This window comes from Mobula hypostoma, chromosome 11, assembly GCF_963921235.1.
Source record: "Mobula hypostoma chromosome 11, sMobHyp1.1, whole genome shotgun sequence".
Taxonomy (NCBI): domain Eukaryota; kingdom Metazoa; phylum Chordata; class Chondrichthyes; order Myliobatiformes; family Myliobatidae; genus Mobula; species Mobula hypostoma.
The window spans coordinates 78,116,947-78,133,908 of record NC_086107.1 but is presented as its reverse complement, the minus strand read 5'-3'; the positions used below and the strand labels follow the sequence as shown (position 1 = coordinate 78,133,908).

The window sequence follows — 16,962 nt, the reverse complement described above, 5'->3', positions numbered from 1 at the left end:
AAAACAAATTCACTCTGTGTAAAAAAAACAGTGAAGAAAAAGTAACAAAACAAAAATCAGGAAACCCAACATCCATCATTTAATGATGGTAAGGATCTTGAAACACAGAAAATTTCTTGTAAAACACGCTTTATATGCTGCTTTATTGAACTTGGGATTCACGTACCTCTAGGGCATCATCTCCATTCCAAGTGACAACCAAGCCAATCTTTGCTGTAATTCGGGTGTAATTACTGACATTCTCAATCATAATCCCAGAATAGGCAAAAGGTGGTGTCACCCTGCAATAAAAAGAATGAATTCAATTTTCAGCATGGTTTTTAAGTTTCTTTGTTAACTAGCATAATGATTTTATGCTTCTGGCCCCAAATTTCCCCGATAGGAACCACTGTGTTTGTGCATGTACAGGTCATGGTATATAAGTGCACTGATGATAGATAGGTGTTTTGCGAAGACATGGCTGAATCTGGACATGCCAGATACATTGATAAGACCCAAGGGGTTCTTGATATATAGGGTGGACCAGACTGTTGATTTAGAGAAGGATAAAAGAAGGACTCTGTTTCATGATAAACTCTTGTGGTGCTTGGATGCAGCCATTTTGTCACAACCTTGTTCTCCCAACCAGCAACATCTAAGAGTCAACCGTTTTTCTTACCAAGAGACTTCTCCTCCATTATCCTTACTGCAGTTTATATACGACCAAAGGCCGACATTATGTGAGCACTCAAGATATTAAAACAACAAACAAGAAACAACTTTCAAATCATAGTTGTGGAAATCATCAGATTTGTTTGAAAAAAATCTCTGTCCAATTATCATCAACATATAGCCTGCAGCACCAGGGGTCCCAATACACTTGATCACTACTGAAGTTCAAAGTAAAATTTATTATCAGAATACGTATATGTCACCACATACAACCCTAAGGTTCTTTTTCCTGCAGGCATACTCAGCAAATCTATAAACAGGATCAATGAAAGAGCAAGAGCATAGAAGACAACAAACTTGAAATGCAACTATAAATAAATATCAGTAAATAATGAGAGCATGAAATAAAGAGTCCTTATAATGAGATAATTGGTAGTGGGAACATATAAATAGATGAGTGTAATTATCCTCTTTTGTTCAAAAGCTTGATGGTTGAGGTGTAGTAACGGTTCTTGAACCTGGTGGTGCAAGTCCTGAGGCACTTGTACCTTCTGCCTGATAAGAGCATGGCCTGGGTGGTGATGGATGCTGCTTTTCTACGACAGTCTTTCATGTATATGTGCTCAGTGCTTGGGAGGGCTTTACTCATTATGTACTTGGTCGAATCCACTACCTGTTGTAGGATTTTCCATTCAAAGGCAGTGGTGTTCCCATACCAGGCCATAATGCAGCAAGTCAATACACTTTCCACTACACATCTATAGAACTTCGTCAGTTTTTTTGGTGTCATACCAAATCTCCACAGATTCCTGAGGAAGTAGAGGTGTTGCCGTGCTTTATTTGCAATTATATTTATAGGATCGGCCCAGGTCCTCTGAGATGGTGACTTCCTAGAATTTAAAGTTACTGACCCTCTCCACCTCTAATTCTCCGATGAGAACTGGATGCACCTCTGGTTTCCCTCTCCTGAAGTCTACAATCAGTTCCTTGGTCTTGTTGACATTTAGTGAGAGGTTGTTATGACACCACTCAGATTCAGTCTCCCTCCTGTATGCTGATTCATCACCCCCTTTGATACAGCCCACGACAGTGGTGTCATCAACAAATTTGAATATGGTGTTGGAACTGTACTTAGCCACACAGTCATAGGTGTAAAGCAAGTAGAGCAGGAAGTGAAGCACGCAGCCCTGTGGTACGTTTGTGCTGATGGAGATTGTGGAGGTGATGATTTTGCCAACCAATCCAAACAAGCAGGGGCCTGTAAGTAAGGAAATCCAGGATCCAATTGCACAAGGGGGTATACAGGACCAGATCTTGGAGTTTACTTATTGGTTTTGAGGGATGATGGTATTAAATGTTGAGTTGTAATCAATAAAGAGCATCCTGATGTATGCACCTTTGCTGTCTGGATGATTCAAGTTGTGTGAAGAGCCAATGTGATGGCATCTATTGTGGACCTTCTCACCACACAGTGCAATGTACCAGTTTGAGAGCAAAATATTTAAAAAAGCAAATTCAGATATTGCATCACAAACTACTTACACTTTATCACTGACCGAAATAATTGAATTAATTATTTCTACAACCAATCCATCAACTTTCATGACAATTTGAGTGATCCTTGGATGTCCTTCAACACTGTTACGCCTCAGTTGGATGTTGAAATCCTCATAAGAATTCAAACACTGTGAGGCGAAGACATAATTGCAGGTTCCAGGGAAATAATAAACATCTCCATCAAAAGTTTTGAAGTGGTAATTGCCCCAGGTACTGCAAACTCTGTGATTGTGGTTTGGATTGTGACCTATGGAGTGAGAAAAGTGTACAATCACTTTGAGGAGAGGTGATTTGCATGATGATTTTCAAAAGATAACCCATAGAATACCAGGTTCTAAAAAAAGTATTTGCACATGTAAGATTATCCTCTTGCAGGTTTTATGTCTGATACAGTGATAATATTTAGAACACACATATCTGATTCATCATTGTTTTCAGAAAGAAAGATCTACCATGTATATTTAAATAAATTAGGTTGTGCTTTATTGGTCACATTTTCCTAATCATGGCTAGTGGGTACACAACATGCAATTAGTCATGTAAAGGTGCTACTGTTGGTACATACTTCAAAAGCTGTTTTTTTCTGAGAAATTCTGACTTTTGTCTACCTGCTTTTCACTGCAAAGAACTTCTGTTTGCAGAAAATGTCATCACCTTTTCTGGTGTAATGGTACAAGGAAATCAAATTTCTGTCCCCTTATCTGAAGCTGAATTAAATCAGGAATTGGAAACCACTCATATTTCTGGAAAGGCACTGTAAGCATTTGTCAAATTTTATTCGTATTATACAAAAATGAAATTCATAGTGGATTGGTTTTCTCTCCCTTTTCTATCCTTCAGCATTTTCCACTATGTCATATTTTTGTTCTCTTTCTGAGTTCTGTGCTTCTTTCAGTCATTAACCTTCTGAGTGTTCCTTTTATTCCTTTTTATTCTATATGTACCATGTGTTGTACAAATCATCTTTTTTCCCACTAGAGTCCTCACTAGAATTTATCATACTAGTTCTTTGCTTAGATTTGAAAACTTTGTAAGTTGTTATTTCCCTTAATCTTCTCTTCTAAACTGTTAACTTTTCAGGAGTTAAATTTTGAACTGTCACTACTTGTTCATTAATCCCAATTTACCATTTTGAAGCATTGAAATATCCAAGCTAGGAAACTTAACTAATAATATTTTTCTCAATTTTCATAAAAGAGATAAAGTTTTAATGCAGGGAAATAATTGTGTTAATTTGTTGTTTAGTTACTTGTGAAAACTGGAGCCGATGATATTCCAGGAAGCAGTATCACATTCTTGTTAGCGAAAGTGGCTTCAGGCGCTTTGTCTAAAAACACATGACAAATTGCATTTTAATAGTGGACTGATCACAGAAATGTGAATAGCCACATGTTTAAAACAGTTTTAACAGCACACTATTAGAAGAAGGGTCTATTCAAATTCAAAAGAACATGGAATTGTATAGAATGGCAAAGAAGCCCGTTATTTGATTGACCCATCATGTCCAACGGAGCTGCAAAAGAACAATTTCAGACTAATCCCAATTTTCTTGCTTTCAATCCATAACTCCTTGGGTTATAAGGAGATATTGAATTGGTTGAAACTGTTTTCCCTGAAGTGAAGGAAATTGAGGGGTGACCTGAGAGAGGTTTATAAAATCATAATGACACAGATAAGGTGAATGGTCACAGTTTTATTTCGAGAATAGGGGAGCCTCAAACAAGAAGGCACAGATTTAAGATGAGAGAGGAGAGATTTAAAGGGGACCTAAGGGGTAACTTTTCCACACAAAGGATGGTTTGTATGTGAAAGACTGATTAGAAGAAGTGGAAGAGCCAGGTACAATTAAAAAAAATCACATTTGAATAGGTTCTTCTTGGATAGGAAAGGTTTGAAAGGATATGGGCCAAATGCAAGCAACTGGGATTATCTTAGATCCCAATAGTATACCTTAGTGTAGCACTCCCTTGTCCAGTCATCACTCCTCACTGATCTCTTTCCTCATACTTATCCTTGCAAACAGGACAAGTGCTGCACCTGCCACTATACTTCCAATCTCATTACCATTTAGTGTCCCAAATAGTCCTTCCAGGTGATGCAAAACTTTATCACTAAGGTTGTCGGGGTCATTTACTGAATCCAGTGCTACTAGTGCAACCTCCTCTACGTTGATGAGATCTGACATAGATTAGGGGACTGTTTCATCAAGCACCTTCCCTCTGGCAGCCACAAATAGCAAGATTTTACAGTGGTCATCAATTTCGACTCCACTTCCCATTCCCATCCTGACATTGTCAGTCTATGGCCTCCTCAGTTTAGACAATAAGGCCACATTGAGATTTGAGAAGCAACACCTCGTTTTCTATCTGGGTAGCCTCCAACCTAATCACATGAACATCAATTTCTCTGGCTTCCAATAATTCTTCCCCACTCCACCTCCTCACTTTTTTCATTCCCCATTCTGGATTCCCTCTCCCTCCTTCTCTCTTCTCTTCATCTGCCCATCATCTCCTTCTGGTGTCCTTCTTCCCTTTCTCCCATGGTCCACTGTCCTCTTCTATCTGCCTTCTTCTTCAGCCTTTATTCTCTACCAATCACCTTCCAGCTTTTTACTTCATCCCTCCTTCCCCACACATCTAACTACTCCCTCACCTCATTTCACTTATTGCCTGCTACCATGTAATTCTTCCCCTCCCTTAACCTTCTTATTCTGGCTTCTTTCCCCTTTCTTTCCAGTTCTGATGAAGGTCTTGGCCTGAAATATCAACTGTTTTTTCCCCCTACATGGATGCTGCCAGAATTGGCATTGCTGCAGCATTTTGTGTGTGTATCTTTCTCAGCACGGACAAGTTGTACTGAAGGGTCTTCCTCCATGTACTATACCTCTATGACCACATGTATCTCAATCCATCCTCTGCAGGTACACTGCTTCCTATTTCTCCGGACTTAATTCTATTTGCCATCCTCTGCCTACCTCATGCATTAATATTGTACGAAAGATTACTTTATCAAAACACTGCATAGACAGTTTTATACTCAGGTCAAGTTGTATTTACAAACCTCATGGACCCAGATTTATATTTGACTTTGTTTCTGAGATGGGAGCCTAATTCGTTTGAAAAGGTGGTGCTGGACCACTTTCCAGAAGCTTTTGGTGAAAGTAATGCCAGAATACCATTCAACAGGATATTCAGCATCAGGAGGTAACATGTTCAGGTATAACTTGAAGGGGTTCTACTTCCTCTTCTTGCCCTCTTGGTGATAGAAGGCACAGGGTGAGAGGCTGTAGCAACAGCTGTTTCGGCACGGACTAGAAGGGCCGAAATGGCCTGTTTCCGTGCTGTAATTGATATATGGTTATCTAAATGACGACAGTGCAGAAGCAGTGAATGTTTAATGTGGCGGATAGACACCAGAGAAGTGGGCTACTTCATTATAGATACTATTGGTACTGCAATTCAACTGATGGTAAGAACTCAATTGGTTGTAAAGAGATTAGACACTCTTGGTGGAGATAACCCTGTGGCAATACAAATAATTTGGTATGACCCAACCACACCCAAATATTGCTGCAAACAGGAATGAACTGTATGCATGTTACTGACAACAGAGCCCACAAACTGGAGTTTTGCAGAATTCCACTATAAAAAGCCTTCAACAGTCTCAAATATCTATCAATCATGACCCTTCAATTATTGCTAATTTTGGATTCAGATCGAAGTAACACAGAATATTCTGCAATTGTTCAGTGTGCACCTATTCTCCAGCCACAAGAAGAAGCAGGATCTCTCAGTGGCAACCCATTTTAATTCCACTTCCCATTTCCATTCCGATATGTCCACCCATTGCCTCCCCCACTGTTGTGATGAGACCACACTTAGGTTGGAGGAACAACACCTTACATTCCGTTTGGGTAGCCTCCAACCTGATGACATGAGCATCGATTTCTCAAACTTCTGGTAATGCCTCCCCCTCGTAACATCCCTTCACCATTCCCATCCCCTTGTCCCTTGGTCATTTTATCTCCCTCTGCTGCTGTCCTCCCCCTTTTTTCTTTCTTTCATGGTCTTCTGTCTCTTTCACCAATCAACTTTTCAGCTCTTCACTTCATCCCTCCCCCTTCAGATTTCACCTATCACCTGATGTTTCACCCTCCTCTCCCCTCACCTTTTAAACCTACTCCTCAGCATTTTTTCTCCAGTCCTAACAAAGTGTTTCAGCCTGAAACGTCGACTGTACTTTTTACCTGGCCTGCTGAGTTCCTCCTGCATTTTGTGTGTGATACTTGAATTTCCAGGATCTGCAGATTTTCTCTTGTTAAAGGCATGGTTAGTTCTTCAGTTCAGTTAGTGTGGTTTCACACACATTCTGCTCACTGTCCCAGTTGCACATGGAGGGATTTGATTTGGGGAAAGACTGGAAGTTTAGCTTCCACAATAATGAAACCAAGATGGGCTGTCCTCTTGTCACTCAGTGGAAGATGGTTGCAAAAGCTTGAAGCTTTTCTTTGCTCACATGGGCTGGGATCAGTCATTGTTGGAATTGGAATGCTCCTGTGGCTTGATCTAAGGACATTTATCTACACCGACTGCACACTGTTTTCAATTGTGTAGCACATATGTGTTGTGTCTTAAAAAATATTATGCCTCTTCTGAATTCTGCAGCTACTGCTGCTGTGCTGCTCTACACTCCTGGCTGATTCATGGTGGATCTCCTCATTTTATGGAAAGTGAAGAGATGAAGGTGTGATAGAATTGAATTCTGTTTCTTCAATGTTCTATAAGACGGCCAAAAACGTACCATGAGCAGCCACCAAATGCACTGACTTCAAGGCAGAGTCAGAGGCTGGGTATTCTGATTCCCTAAACCTTTCTTGTTTCTTATGTACAAGTAGTGTTTGATGGCTCTGGGCCTGTAATCACTGGAGTTTAAAAGAATGAGGTGGGGATCTCATTGAAACCTATCAAATACTGAAAGGCTTAAGCAGAGTCGATGTGGAGAGGATGTTTGCTCTAGTGGGTGACACCAGAGAGCACAGCTTCAGAATAGAGGAACATCCCTTCAAAAACAGACGTGTGTGAAGGTATTTCTTTAGCCAGAAGATGGTGAATTCGTTAAATTCAAAACCATAGACAGCTGTGCAGGCCAAGTCCTTGGGAATATTTAAGGTGAATGTTGCTAAGTTCTTGATTAGTTAGAGCATCAAAGGTTACGGGAAGAAGGCAGGAGATTGGGGTTGAGAGGGTTAATAAATCAGCCATGATGGAATGGCAGAGAAGACTCGATAAGCTGAATGGCCCAATTCTGTTCCTATATCTTATGGTCATACAGATCATATGTCAAGAGTGTGATAGAACTCTACCTATTTTCTCTATAAGTGCAGAGTCAGGATAAGGCATGCTCACTTGGTTCACTACTTTAAGTATTAACTCTCTCCACTGCCAAGACACTGCAAGTACAGTAAATACCATTCACAAAACATCCTACAGCAAACACCGCTATTACCTTAATATTATCTATCCCTCTAAGATTTTCCAGTTTAAATTAAAAGGAATTTACATATTCCCAAGATTTTGTGCATGTTTCCATAATTTCCTCTCTTTTTGAAGGTAACATACAAATGCCTAAGATAAAATTAGCACATAGGAATGGCCACATATTCAGGGAAAAATGATGAATCCAAAAGAATGTTACTTTTAATTAAATGTGAAATTCTAATGTATATTGTGAACACTTTTTAACAAAAATTATCAAGTCATTTGGAATTTTAATTGATCAAATCTGTAGAAATTCATTAAGAACATAAAATTACTTTATTTTCTGTAATAATCAACAGACTTATTTAACAGAAAATAGACTTCATGTAAATTTAGAATACTTCTTGCACAGCAGATCAGCAAGTTATTTTCGGTGTGCTTTTCTGAACCTCCACAGCATAGTCTTGCAACAGAGCCTCAAAGCATGCACTTCATCAGGCCAATAGACTAGTCTTTATTTTTGCAAAACCATGAACCTTACTTACAATTTACATCTAAGTTATTAAAAAGTTATGAAAAGGATATTCTTACATTTTGAGCCGCTCAAACCATAAGAGGATGAAATTATCAGTATTAGGATCCATACTGATGAAGTCCTACTGGTTGTCATCTTGGTGAGAACTCGGTATGAGATACCGAGGTTCACGTAGGATGTTGAATACCTGTGGCTCAGTCTTTTATACAAGAAAATTCGGCATGTGTCCAGATTGCAAGTGATTATCGGGTGGAGCTTGTGAAGACAGAATTTGTTTCATGCCCAATGGTAAACGGCAAAACAATATTGCGATCTGATTTAACCAAAGATTGTTTGCTAAGTGGGAGTAGAAACTACGTGGTTTGTTTACTCAAAAAAGTGAAAAAGATAAAAGAAGTAACAATCAGAATGTAACTGACAGGTTGACAAATTATTTCCTAATTTAAAATTATTTGTCGGCAATCTTGAGAAACACAGAAACATTTTTTTTCTGAAAATAAATCAATTCACAGATTCCCACAGCAAAACATAATCCTGCAAAATTCCCTTACAGATGTAAATGTTTTAAGCAGTGCAATCTTCAAGGTATTTCCATTAATTTCCCAGAACTTGCCAAAAATTGATACTTATAGGTAAAATTCTGCTCAAACAGTGAAGGGATGTAATTGTTTTATAAATATACACTTCTGAAATTAAAATGAGAACAAGTTATTCTGTACTCTGTCATATTAATATTGAAGTGATTGATCTGCAAGTGAAAGAGGATTCTAGCCACCAATATTGATATTTTATTCGCATAAGATATGTTTATTAGAAATATAGTGAAATTTTTGATACATAAACTTGTCAGATTGTGACAAATGTTTTGCTGGATTGATTCATGGATAAAACGGCACAGAAACAGACCCAGGCATCAAACAACCTTAAGAGATTTACACTGATTTTATGTTAATCCTGTTTTATTCTCCCCACAAATCTGCTTTGCCTAACAAATCTGTTCTTCAAGGAAGTAACAAGCAGGGTGGACGAACGAGAGGCCGTGGATGTCATTTACTTGGATTTTCAGAAGGCATTTGATAAAGGTGCCTCACATGAGGCTGCTTAACAAGATAAAATCCTTTGGCAGTACAGGAAACATACGGCATGGATAGAGGAATGGTTGACAGGCAGGAGGGAGAGAGTGGGAATAAAGGGGGTCTTTTCTGTTCGACTAGTGGTGTTCCTCAAGGGTCAGTATTGGGATAGTTACTTTTCACATTGCTTGTCAATGATGTAGATAGTGGAATTGATGGCTTTGTGGCAAAGCCTGCAGATGATAACGAAGATAAGTGGATGGGTAGGTAGTGCTGTGGAAGTAATGCGATTGCAACAGGACTTAGAGTGCCGAACGCTACTCTCACCTAGTCCCACCGACCTGCACTCAGCCCATAACCCTCCATTCCTTTCCTGTCCATATACCTATCCAATTTTTCTTTAAATAATAATATCGAACCTGCCTCTACCACTTCTACTGGAAGTTCGTTTTGACTTATCACTGTATTCATGCGAGGAAAATATGCGCTGTGTGTTTAATATTAAATTCATTAGATAAATCCTTTTAGAAATGAAATTGAGTGTATTGGCCACTTATCACCTATATTCCGGTCGTGATTAACACCCACCTCCACCCCCACCCAACCGAACAGAATCGCCAAAAACAATTTGCAGGGGAAAAAATCGGCAGGCACACGCATACGCAAGTTACGCATGCGCACTGGTGCCCGCGCAAGGCTTCGTGGTCATTGTAGTCTTTTTTTGGGGTAAACATAACGTATTTGACTGCTACTCTTGTCCATTGGCAACCCTACCCACCCACCCCACACCCCCCGGGTCGGCCAGTCCGCAAGAATATTGTCAATATTAAACCGGGTCCGCAGTGCAAAAAAGGTTTCATAAGACATTATAGGAAGAGGCGCAGTCGACGTTTCAGGCCGAGACCCTTCGTCAGGACGAAGGGTCTCGGCCTGAAACGTCGACTGCGCCTCTTCCTATAGATGCTGCCTGGCCTGCTGCGTTCACCAGCAACTTTGATGTGTGTTGCTTGAATTTCCAGCATCTGCAGAATTCCTGTTGTTTTCATAAGACACTAGTCAGACCGCACTTAAGACCATAAGACATAGGAGCAGAATTTGGCCATTTAGCCCATTGACTCTGCTCTGTCATTCCATCATGGCTGATCCTGGATCCCAGACAACCCCGTACACCTGCCTTCTCACCATACCGCTTGATGTCCGGACCAATCAGTAAACGAGCAGCACTTGAAGTATTGTCAACAGTTTTGGGCCCCTTATCTCAGAAAAGATCTGTTGTCATTGGAGAGTCCAGAGGAGTTTCACGAGGATGATTCCAGGAACGAAGGGGTTAACATATGAGGAGTATTTGGCAGCTTTGGGCCTTTGCTCACTGGAATTTAGAAGAATGCAGGGGAGATCTCATTGAAACCTACCGAATATTGAAAGGATGAAATAGGGTGGATGTGGAGAGGATGTTTCCTGTGCTGGGAGTATCCAGAAATACGGGGCACAGCCTCAAAACTGAGGGTGACCTTTTAGAACAGAGGTAAGGAGGAAATTTTTAACCAAAGAGTGGTGAATCTGTGGAATGTTTGCCACGGTAAAGTGGAGTTGATAGGTTCCTGATTGGTCAGAGCATCAAGGGATATGGTAAGAGGGCAGGTGTATGGGGATAAATAGGATCTGGGATCAGCTATAATGAAATGGTGGAGCTCACGCACCAGGAACAATTTGCAGCTGCCAATGAACGTATCAACCCACTAGCCTCTGGAGTGCAGAAGGAAACCAGGGCATCCATAGCAAGTCACATGGAGAACATGCAATCTTCAGACAAGCACTAATTGAGATCAGGACTGAATTGGGTCGCTGGTCACACTGGAGTCACACAGTACAGACACAGGCACTTCAGCCCACTGTGTCCATTGCCCTTATCTGAATTGGCTGCAATTCTACTAGCTACTCCACCACACTATCCTAATGAGACAATACTAGGTAAACACAAGAGCTCCTGCAGATACTGGAAATCCAGAGCAACACACACAAAATACTGCTGGAACTCAGCAGCAGCTATGGAAATGAATAAACAGTCAATGTTTCAGGCCAAGACCCTTCATGCCTGTGTCCTACCAGCACTTTGTGTCTGTCGTTCAGGACAATACTGGAGTTGTTTTCTTTAAATTCAATTAAACAAATTTTCTGCAAATCTATCTTTTCACATTTCCCTTATATTTAGCTGATAAATGCAATGACTGTTCCCTTGAACTTTAGAGGGTCTGAAGAAATAGCGAGCTGGACATAAGTCTCAATTCACTTCCAAGTCAGCATGGTGTTTGAAGCGGAACCTATGCCCACTGCCCCTGGTCTCCAAGGTGTTGAGGTCATAGGCTTTCGGAGGTGCTGTTAGAGTAGTCGGTGCATGTTGTAGGTGCTGTGCACCACAGCCACACTGCACTGCTGTTGATGTGAATGAATGAACAAGGTGTAAGGGTGTCAGTTCAGCAGGTTGCTTTCTGCTGGATACTTTTGAGATCCTTGAAAGTAGTTGAAGTTGCACTCAGGCATGTTGTAGAGCATTCTATCACATTCCCAACACAACATGTGACTTGAAGATGGTAGAGATATGGTGGTGGTGGTGGTGGGGGGCAGGGGGAAGGTCACTTGCTGCAGGATCCTCAGCCTCCAACCTGCTATTGTGACATTTTCATTTATATGATTAGCTGTTATTCTGGTTAAATGGTAAACCTGGGACACTAGTAGGGGCAAACCTATCTCATGACTTTGAATGTTAAAGGCAGGTTGTAAATTCCCTCACATGGGAAATGGTCATTGCCTGGCACTTTTGACGCACTTACCAGTCCTTGCCTGAATATTGTCTTGGCGTGGGGTGTTTCACTTGCAGAGGTCTGGGAATGGTATTGTGTAGACATGAACAAATATCCCTATGGTGGAAGAGCAGTACGACAGTGTAGTGGTTAGCACAACGTTTTACAGTCCCAGTGAACTGGGTTCATTTCCCACCAGTGTCTATATGGAGTTTGTATGTTCTCCCCCTGAGTACCTGGGCTTTCTCCGGGTGCTCTGGTTTTCTCCCACAGTCCAAAGTCGTACCAGTCGGTAAGTTAATTTGTTGTTAATTGTTCCATATTAGGCTAGGATTAAATCAAAGGTTGTTGGGTGGTGTGACTCGAAGGCTTGTAGGGCCCTATTCCACACTGTATCTCAATAAATAAAGTTCATAAGACCGTAAGATTTAAGAGGAACATTAGGCCATTTGGCATATTGAGTTTGCTCTGCCATTTCATCATGGCTGATCCAATTTTCTTCAGCCCCAGTCTCCTGCCTTCTGCCCGGCTGCCTTCGTACCCAAACCAATCAAGAATCTATCAACCTCTGCCTTAAATATACATAAAGACATGGCCTCCACAGCTGCCCGTGGCAAAGAACTCCACATTCACCACCCTCTGGCTAAAGAAATTCCTCCTCATCTCTGTTCTAAAAGGAAACCCCTCTATTATGAGGCAGTATCCTCTGGTCATAGACTCTCCCACCATAGGAAACATCTTCTCCGCATCCCCTCTATCAAGGCCTTTCACCATTTGCTAGGTTTCAATGAAGTCACCCCTCATTCTTCTGAATTCTAGTGAATACAGGCCCAGAGCTATCAGGCGTTCTTCATATTACAAGCCATTTAGTCCTGGAATCTTAAACACAAAATACTCTGCAGATGCTGGGGTCCAAGCAACACTCACAACGCGCTGGAGGAACTCAGCAGGTCGGGCAGCATCCGTGGAAATGATCAGTCAACGTTTCAGGCCGGAACCCTTCATCAGGACTGACTGACAAAGGGTCCCGGCCCAAAACATTGACTGATCGTTTTCATGGATGCTGCCCGACCTGCTGAGCTAATCCTGGAATCATTTTTGTGAGGAGGCTAACCCTGGCCTCTCTCTTGTGCCTTTAATACCTTTTACTCCACTGTAATACTGATACATCTGACTTTAGCTTCTCTTTCTCAAATTTCAGGGTAAATTTGATCATATTATGATCACTTACCCCTGAGGGTTCTTTTACTTTAAACTCTCTAATCCATTCTGGTTCATTGCACAACACCCAACCCAGAATAGCTGATTCTCTAGTAGTGGGCTCAATCATAGTCATAGTCATACTTTATTGATCCCGGGGGAAATTGGTTTTCATTACAGTTGCACCATAAATAATAAATAGTAATAAAACCATAAATGGTTAAATAGTAATATGTAAATTATGCCAGGAAATAAGTCCAGGACCAGCCTATTGGCTCAGGCTGTCTGACCCTCCAAGGGAGGAGTTGTAAACACAAAATAATCTGCAGATGCTGGGGTCAAAGCAACACTCACAACACGCTGGAGGAACTCAACAGGTCGGGCAGCATCCGTGGAAATGATCAGTTGACGTTTCGGTCCGGAACCCTTCGTCAGGACTGTAGGGGGAAAGGGCAGAGGTCTTATAAAGAAGGTGGGGGGAGGGTGGGAAGGAGAGGGCTGGTAGGTTCCAGGTGAAAAACCAGTAAGGGGAAAGATAAAGATGTGGGGGGAAGAAGGCAGGGAGGTGATAGGCAGGAAAGGTGAAGAAAGAATAGGGGAAAACACAATGGGTAGTAGAAGGAGGCGGAACCATGAGGGAGGTGATAGGCAGCTGGGGGAGGGGGCAGAGTGACATAGGGATAGGGGAAGAGAGGGGGAGGGAATTACCGGAAGTTGGAGAATTCTATGTTCATACCAAGGGGCTGGAGACTACCTAGACGGTATATGAGGTGTTGCTCCTCCAACCTGAGTTTAGCCTCATCATGGCAGTAGAGGAGGCCATGTATGGACATATCTGAATGGGAGTGGGAAGCAGAGTTGAAGTGGGTGGCTACTGGGAGATCCTGTCTGTTGTGGCGGATGGAGCAGAGGTGCTGGACGAAGCGGTCCCCCAATCTGCGTCGGGTTTCACTGATGTAGAGGAGGCCGCACCGGATGCAATAGATGACCCCAACAGACTCACAAGTGAAGTGTTACCTCACTTCAAAGTACTGTTTGGGGCCCTGAATGGTGGCAAGGGAGGAGTTGCAAAGTTTGATGGCCACAGGCAGGAATGACTTCCTATGACGCTCTGTGCTGCATCTCGGTGGAATGAATCTCTGGCTGAATGTACTCCTGTGCCCACCCAGTACATTATGTAGTGGATGGGAGACATTGTCCAAGATGGCATGCAACTTGGAGAGCATCCTCTTTTCAGATACCACCGTCAGAGAGTCAAGTTCCATTCCCACAACATCACTGGCCTTACGAATGAGTTTGTTGATTCTGTTGGTGTCTTCTACCCTCAACTCTCAGCCATAAGCTGCTCTAGAAAGCCACCTCATTAGACATTCTAGAAAATCCCCCATGGCTATTGTAACATTGTGCTTTTAGCATGCATTTCTATTTCCCATTGTAAATTGTAGGCCACATCCTTATTACTGTTTGGGGGTCTTTATACTCCCATCAGGATCTCTTTGCCCTTGCATTTCGTTAGCTCTATCCACAGTTTTTCAACACCTTCCAATCCTATGTCACCCCTTTCTAATGATGTGATTTCAATTTTTACCAACAGAACAACACCACCCCCTCTGCCTTCCTGCCTATCCTTTCAGTAGACTGTGTATCCTGCGACATTAAGCTTCCAGCTATAATCTTAATAAGACCATAAGACCATAAAACATAGGAGCAGAAATAGGCCATTCAATCATGGGCTGATCCAATTCTTCCAGTCATCCCCACTCCCCTGCCTTCTCCCCATACCCTTTGATGCCCTGGCTAATCAAGAACCTATCTATCTCTGCCTTAAATGTATTCAATTACTTGGCCTCCACACTCACTTGTGGCAACAAATTCCTTAGATTTGCTACCCTCTGACAAAAGTAATTTCTCCGCATCTCTGTTCTAAATGGACGTCCTTCAATCCTGGAGTCGTGCCCACTTGTCCTAAGAAATTAATTTGCCAATCTAATCTCTTTAGGCCTTTTAACATTGAAATATTTCTATGAGATCCTCCCATTCTCCTGAACTCCAGGGAATACAGCCGAAGAGCTGCCCGCCGTTTCTCATACGGTAACCCTTTCAGTCCTGGAATCATTCTTGTGAATCTTCTCTGAACCCTCTCCAATGTAAGTATATCCTTTCTAGACTAAGGAGCCCAAAACTGCACACAAGTGTAGTCTCACGAGTGCCTTATAGAGCCTCAACATCACATTCCTGCTCTTATATTCTTCTTTCAGCTATGATTCCATGATTCCTACAACATTCCTACAATATAGGGAGCTAGGAAGGGAGTTGAGAAAAAGGACCGCAAAGGTAGTAATCTCGGGATTACTGCCTGTGCCACGCGACAGTGAGAGTAGGAATGCGATGAGGTGGAGGATAAATGCGTGGCTGAGGGATTGGAGCAGGGGGCAGGGATTCAAGTTTTTGGATCATTGGGACCTCTTTTGGCGTAGGTGTGACCTGTACAAAAAGGACGGGTTACACTTAAATCCTAGGGGGACCAATATCCTGGCAGGGAGATTAGCGGGGGCTACTGAGGTGACTTTAAACTAGAATGGTTGGGGGGTGGGAATCAAATTAAAGCGGCTAGGTGTGAGGAGGTTAGTTCACAACAGAGGGATGGGAACCAGTGCAGAGAGACAGAGGAGTGTAAAGTGAGCGTAGAAGCAAAAAGTACAAAGGGGAAAAGTAAAAGTGGCAGGCCGACAAATCCAGGGCAAGCATTAAAAAGGGCTAAGAGAGTTGTAAAAGAGCGCCTGAAGGCTTTATGTGTCAATGCAAGGAGCATTCGTAATAAGGTGGATGAATTGAAAGTGCAGATTGTTATTAATGATTATGATATAGTTGGGATCACAGAGACATGGCTCCAGGGTGACCAGGGATGGGAGCTCAACGTTCAGGGATATTCAATATTCAGGAGGGATAGACACGAAGGAAGGGGAGGTGGGGTGGCGTTGCTGGTTAAAAAAGAGATTAACGCAATAGAAAGGAAGGACATAAGCCGGGAAGATGTGGAATCGATATGGGTAGAGCTGCGTAACACTAAGGGGCAGAAGACGCTGCTGGGAGTTGTGTACAGGCCACCTAACAGTAGTAGTGAGGTCGGAGATGGTATTAAACAGGAAATTAGAAATGTGTGCAATAAAGGAACAGCAGTTATAATGGGTGACTTCAATCTACATGTAGACTGGGTGAACCAAATTGGTAAAGGTGCTGAGGAAGAGGATTTCTTGGAATGTATGCGGGATGGTTTTTTGAACCAACATGTCGAGGAACCGACTAGAGAGCAGGCTATTCTGGACTGGGTTTTGAGCAATGAGGAAGGGTTAATTAGCGATCTTGTCGTGAGAGGCCCCTTGGGTAAGAGTGACCATAATATGGTGGAATTCTTCATTAACATGGAGAGTGACGTAGTTAATTCAGAAACAAAGGTTCTGAACTTAAAGAGGGGTAACTTTGAAGGTATGAGACATGAATTAGCTAAGATAGACTGGCAAATGACACTTCAAGGATTGACGGTGGATATGCAATGGCAGGCATTTAAAGGTTGCATGGATGAACTACAACAATTGTTCATCCCAGTTTGGCAAAAGAATAAATCAAGGAAGGTAGTGCACCCGTGGCTGACAAGAGAAATTAGGGAT

At 42.0% G+C, this 16,962-nt stretch overlaps 1 protein-coding gene across 1 annotated transcript in view; it reads right to left on the bottom strand.

The window, feature by feature from the left end:
- The window catches only part of LOC134353480 (mucin-2-like), a 182,926-nt gene extending 178,533 nt beyond the window's left edge, over nt 1–4,393 (bottom strand). The window contains exons 1-4 of the mRNA XM_063061484.1: nt 4,273–4,393; nt 3,458–3,535; nt 2,194–2,455; nt 167–281 (exon numbers count right to left, since the gene is read on the bottom strand). Of these exons, the coding sequence (XP_062917554.1) occupies nt 167–281; nt 2,194–2,455; nt 3,458–3,535; nt 4,273–4,393 (576 nt within the window). The remainder of the gene's footprint in view (nt 1–166; nt 282–2,193; nt 2,456–3,457; nt 3,536–4,272) is intronic.
- Between the last annotated feature and the right edge of the window lie 12,569 nt (nt 4,394–16,962).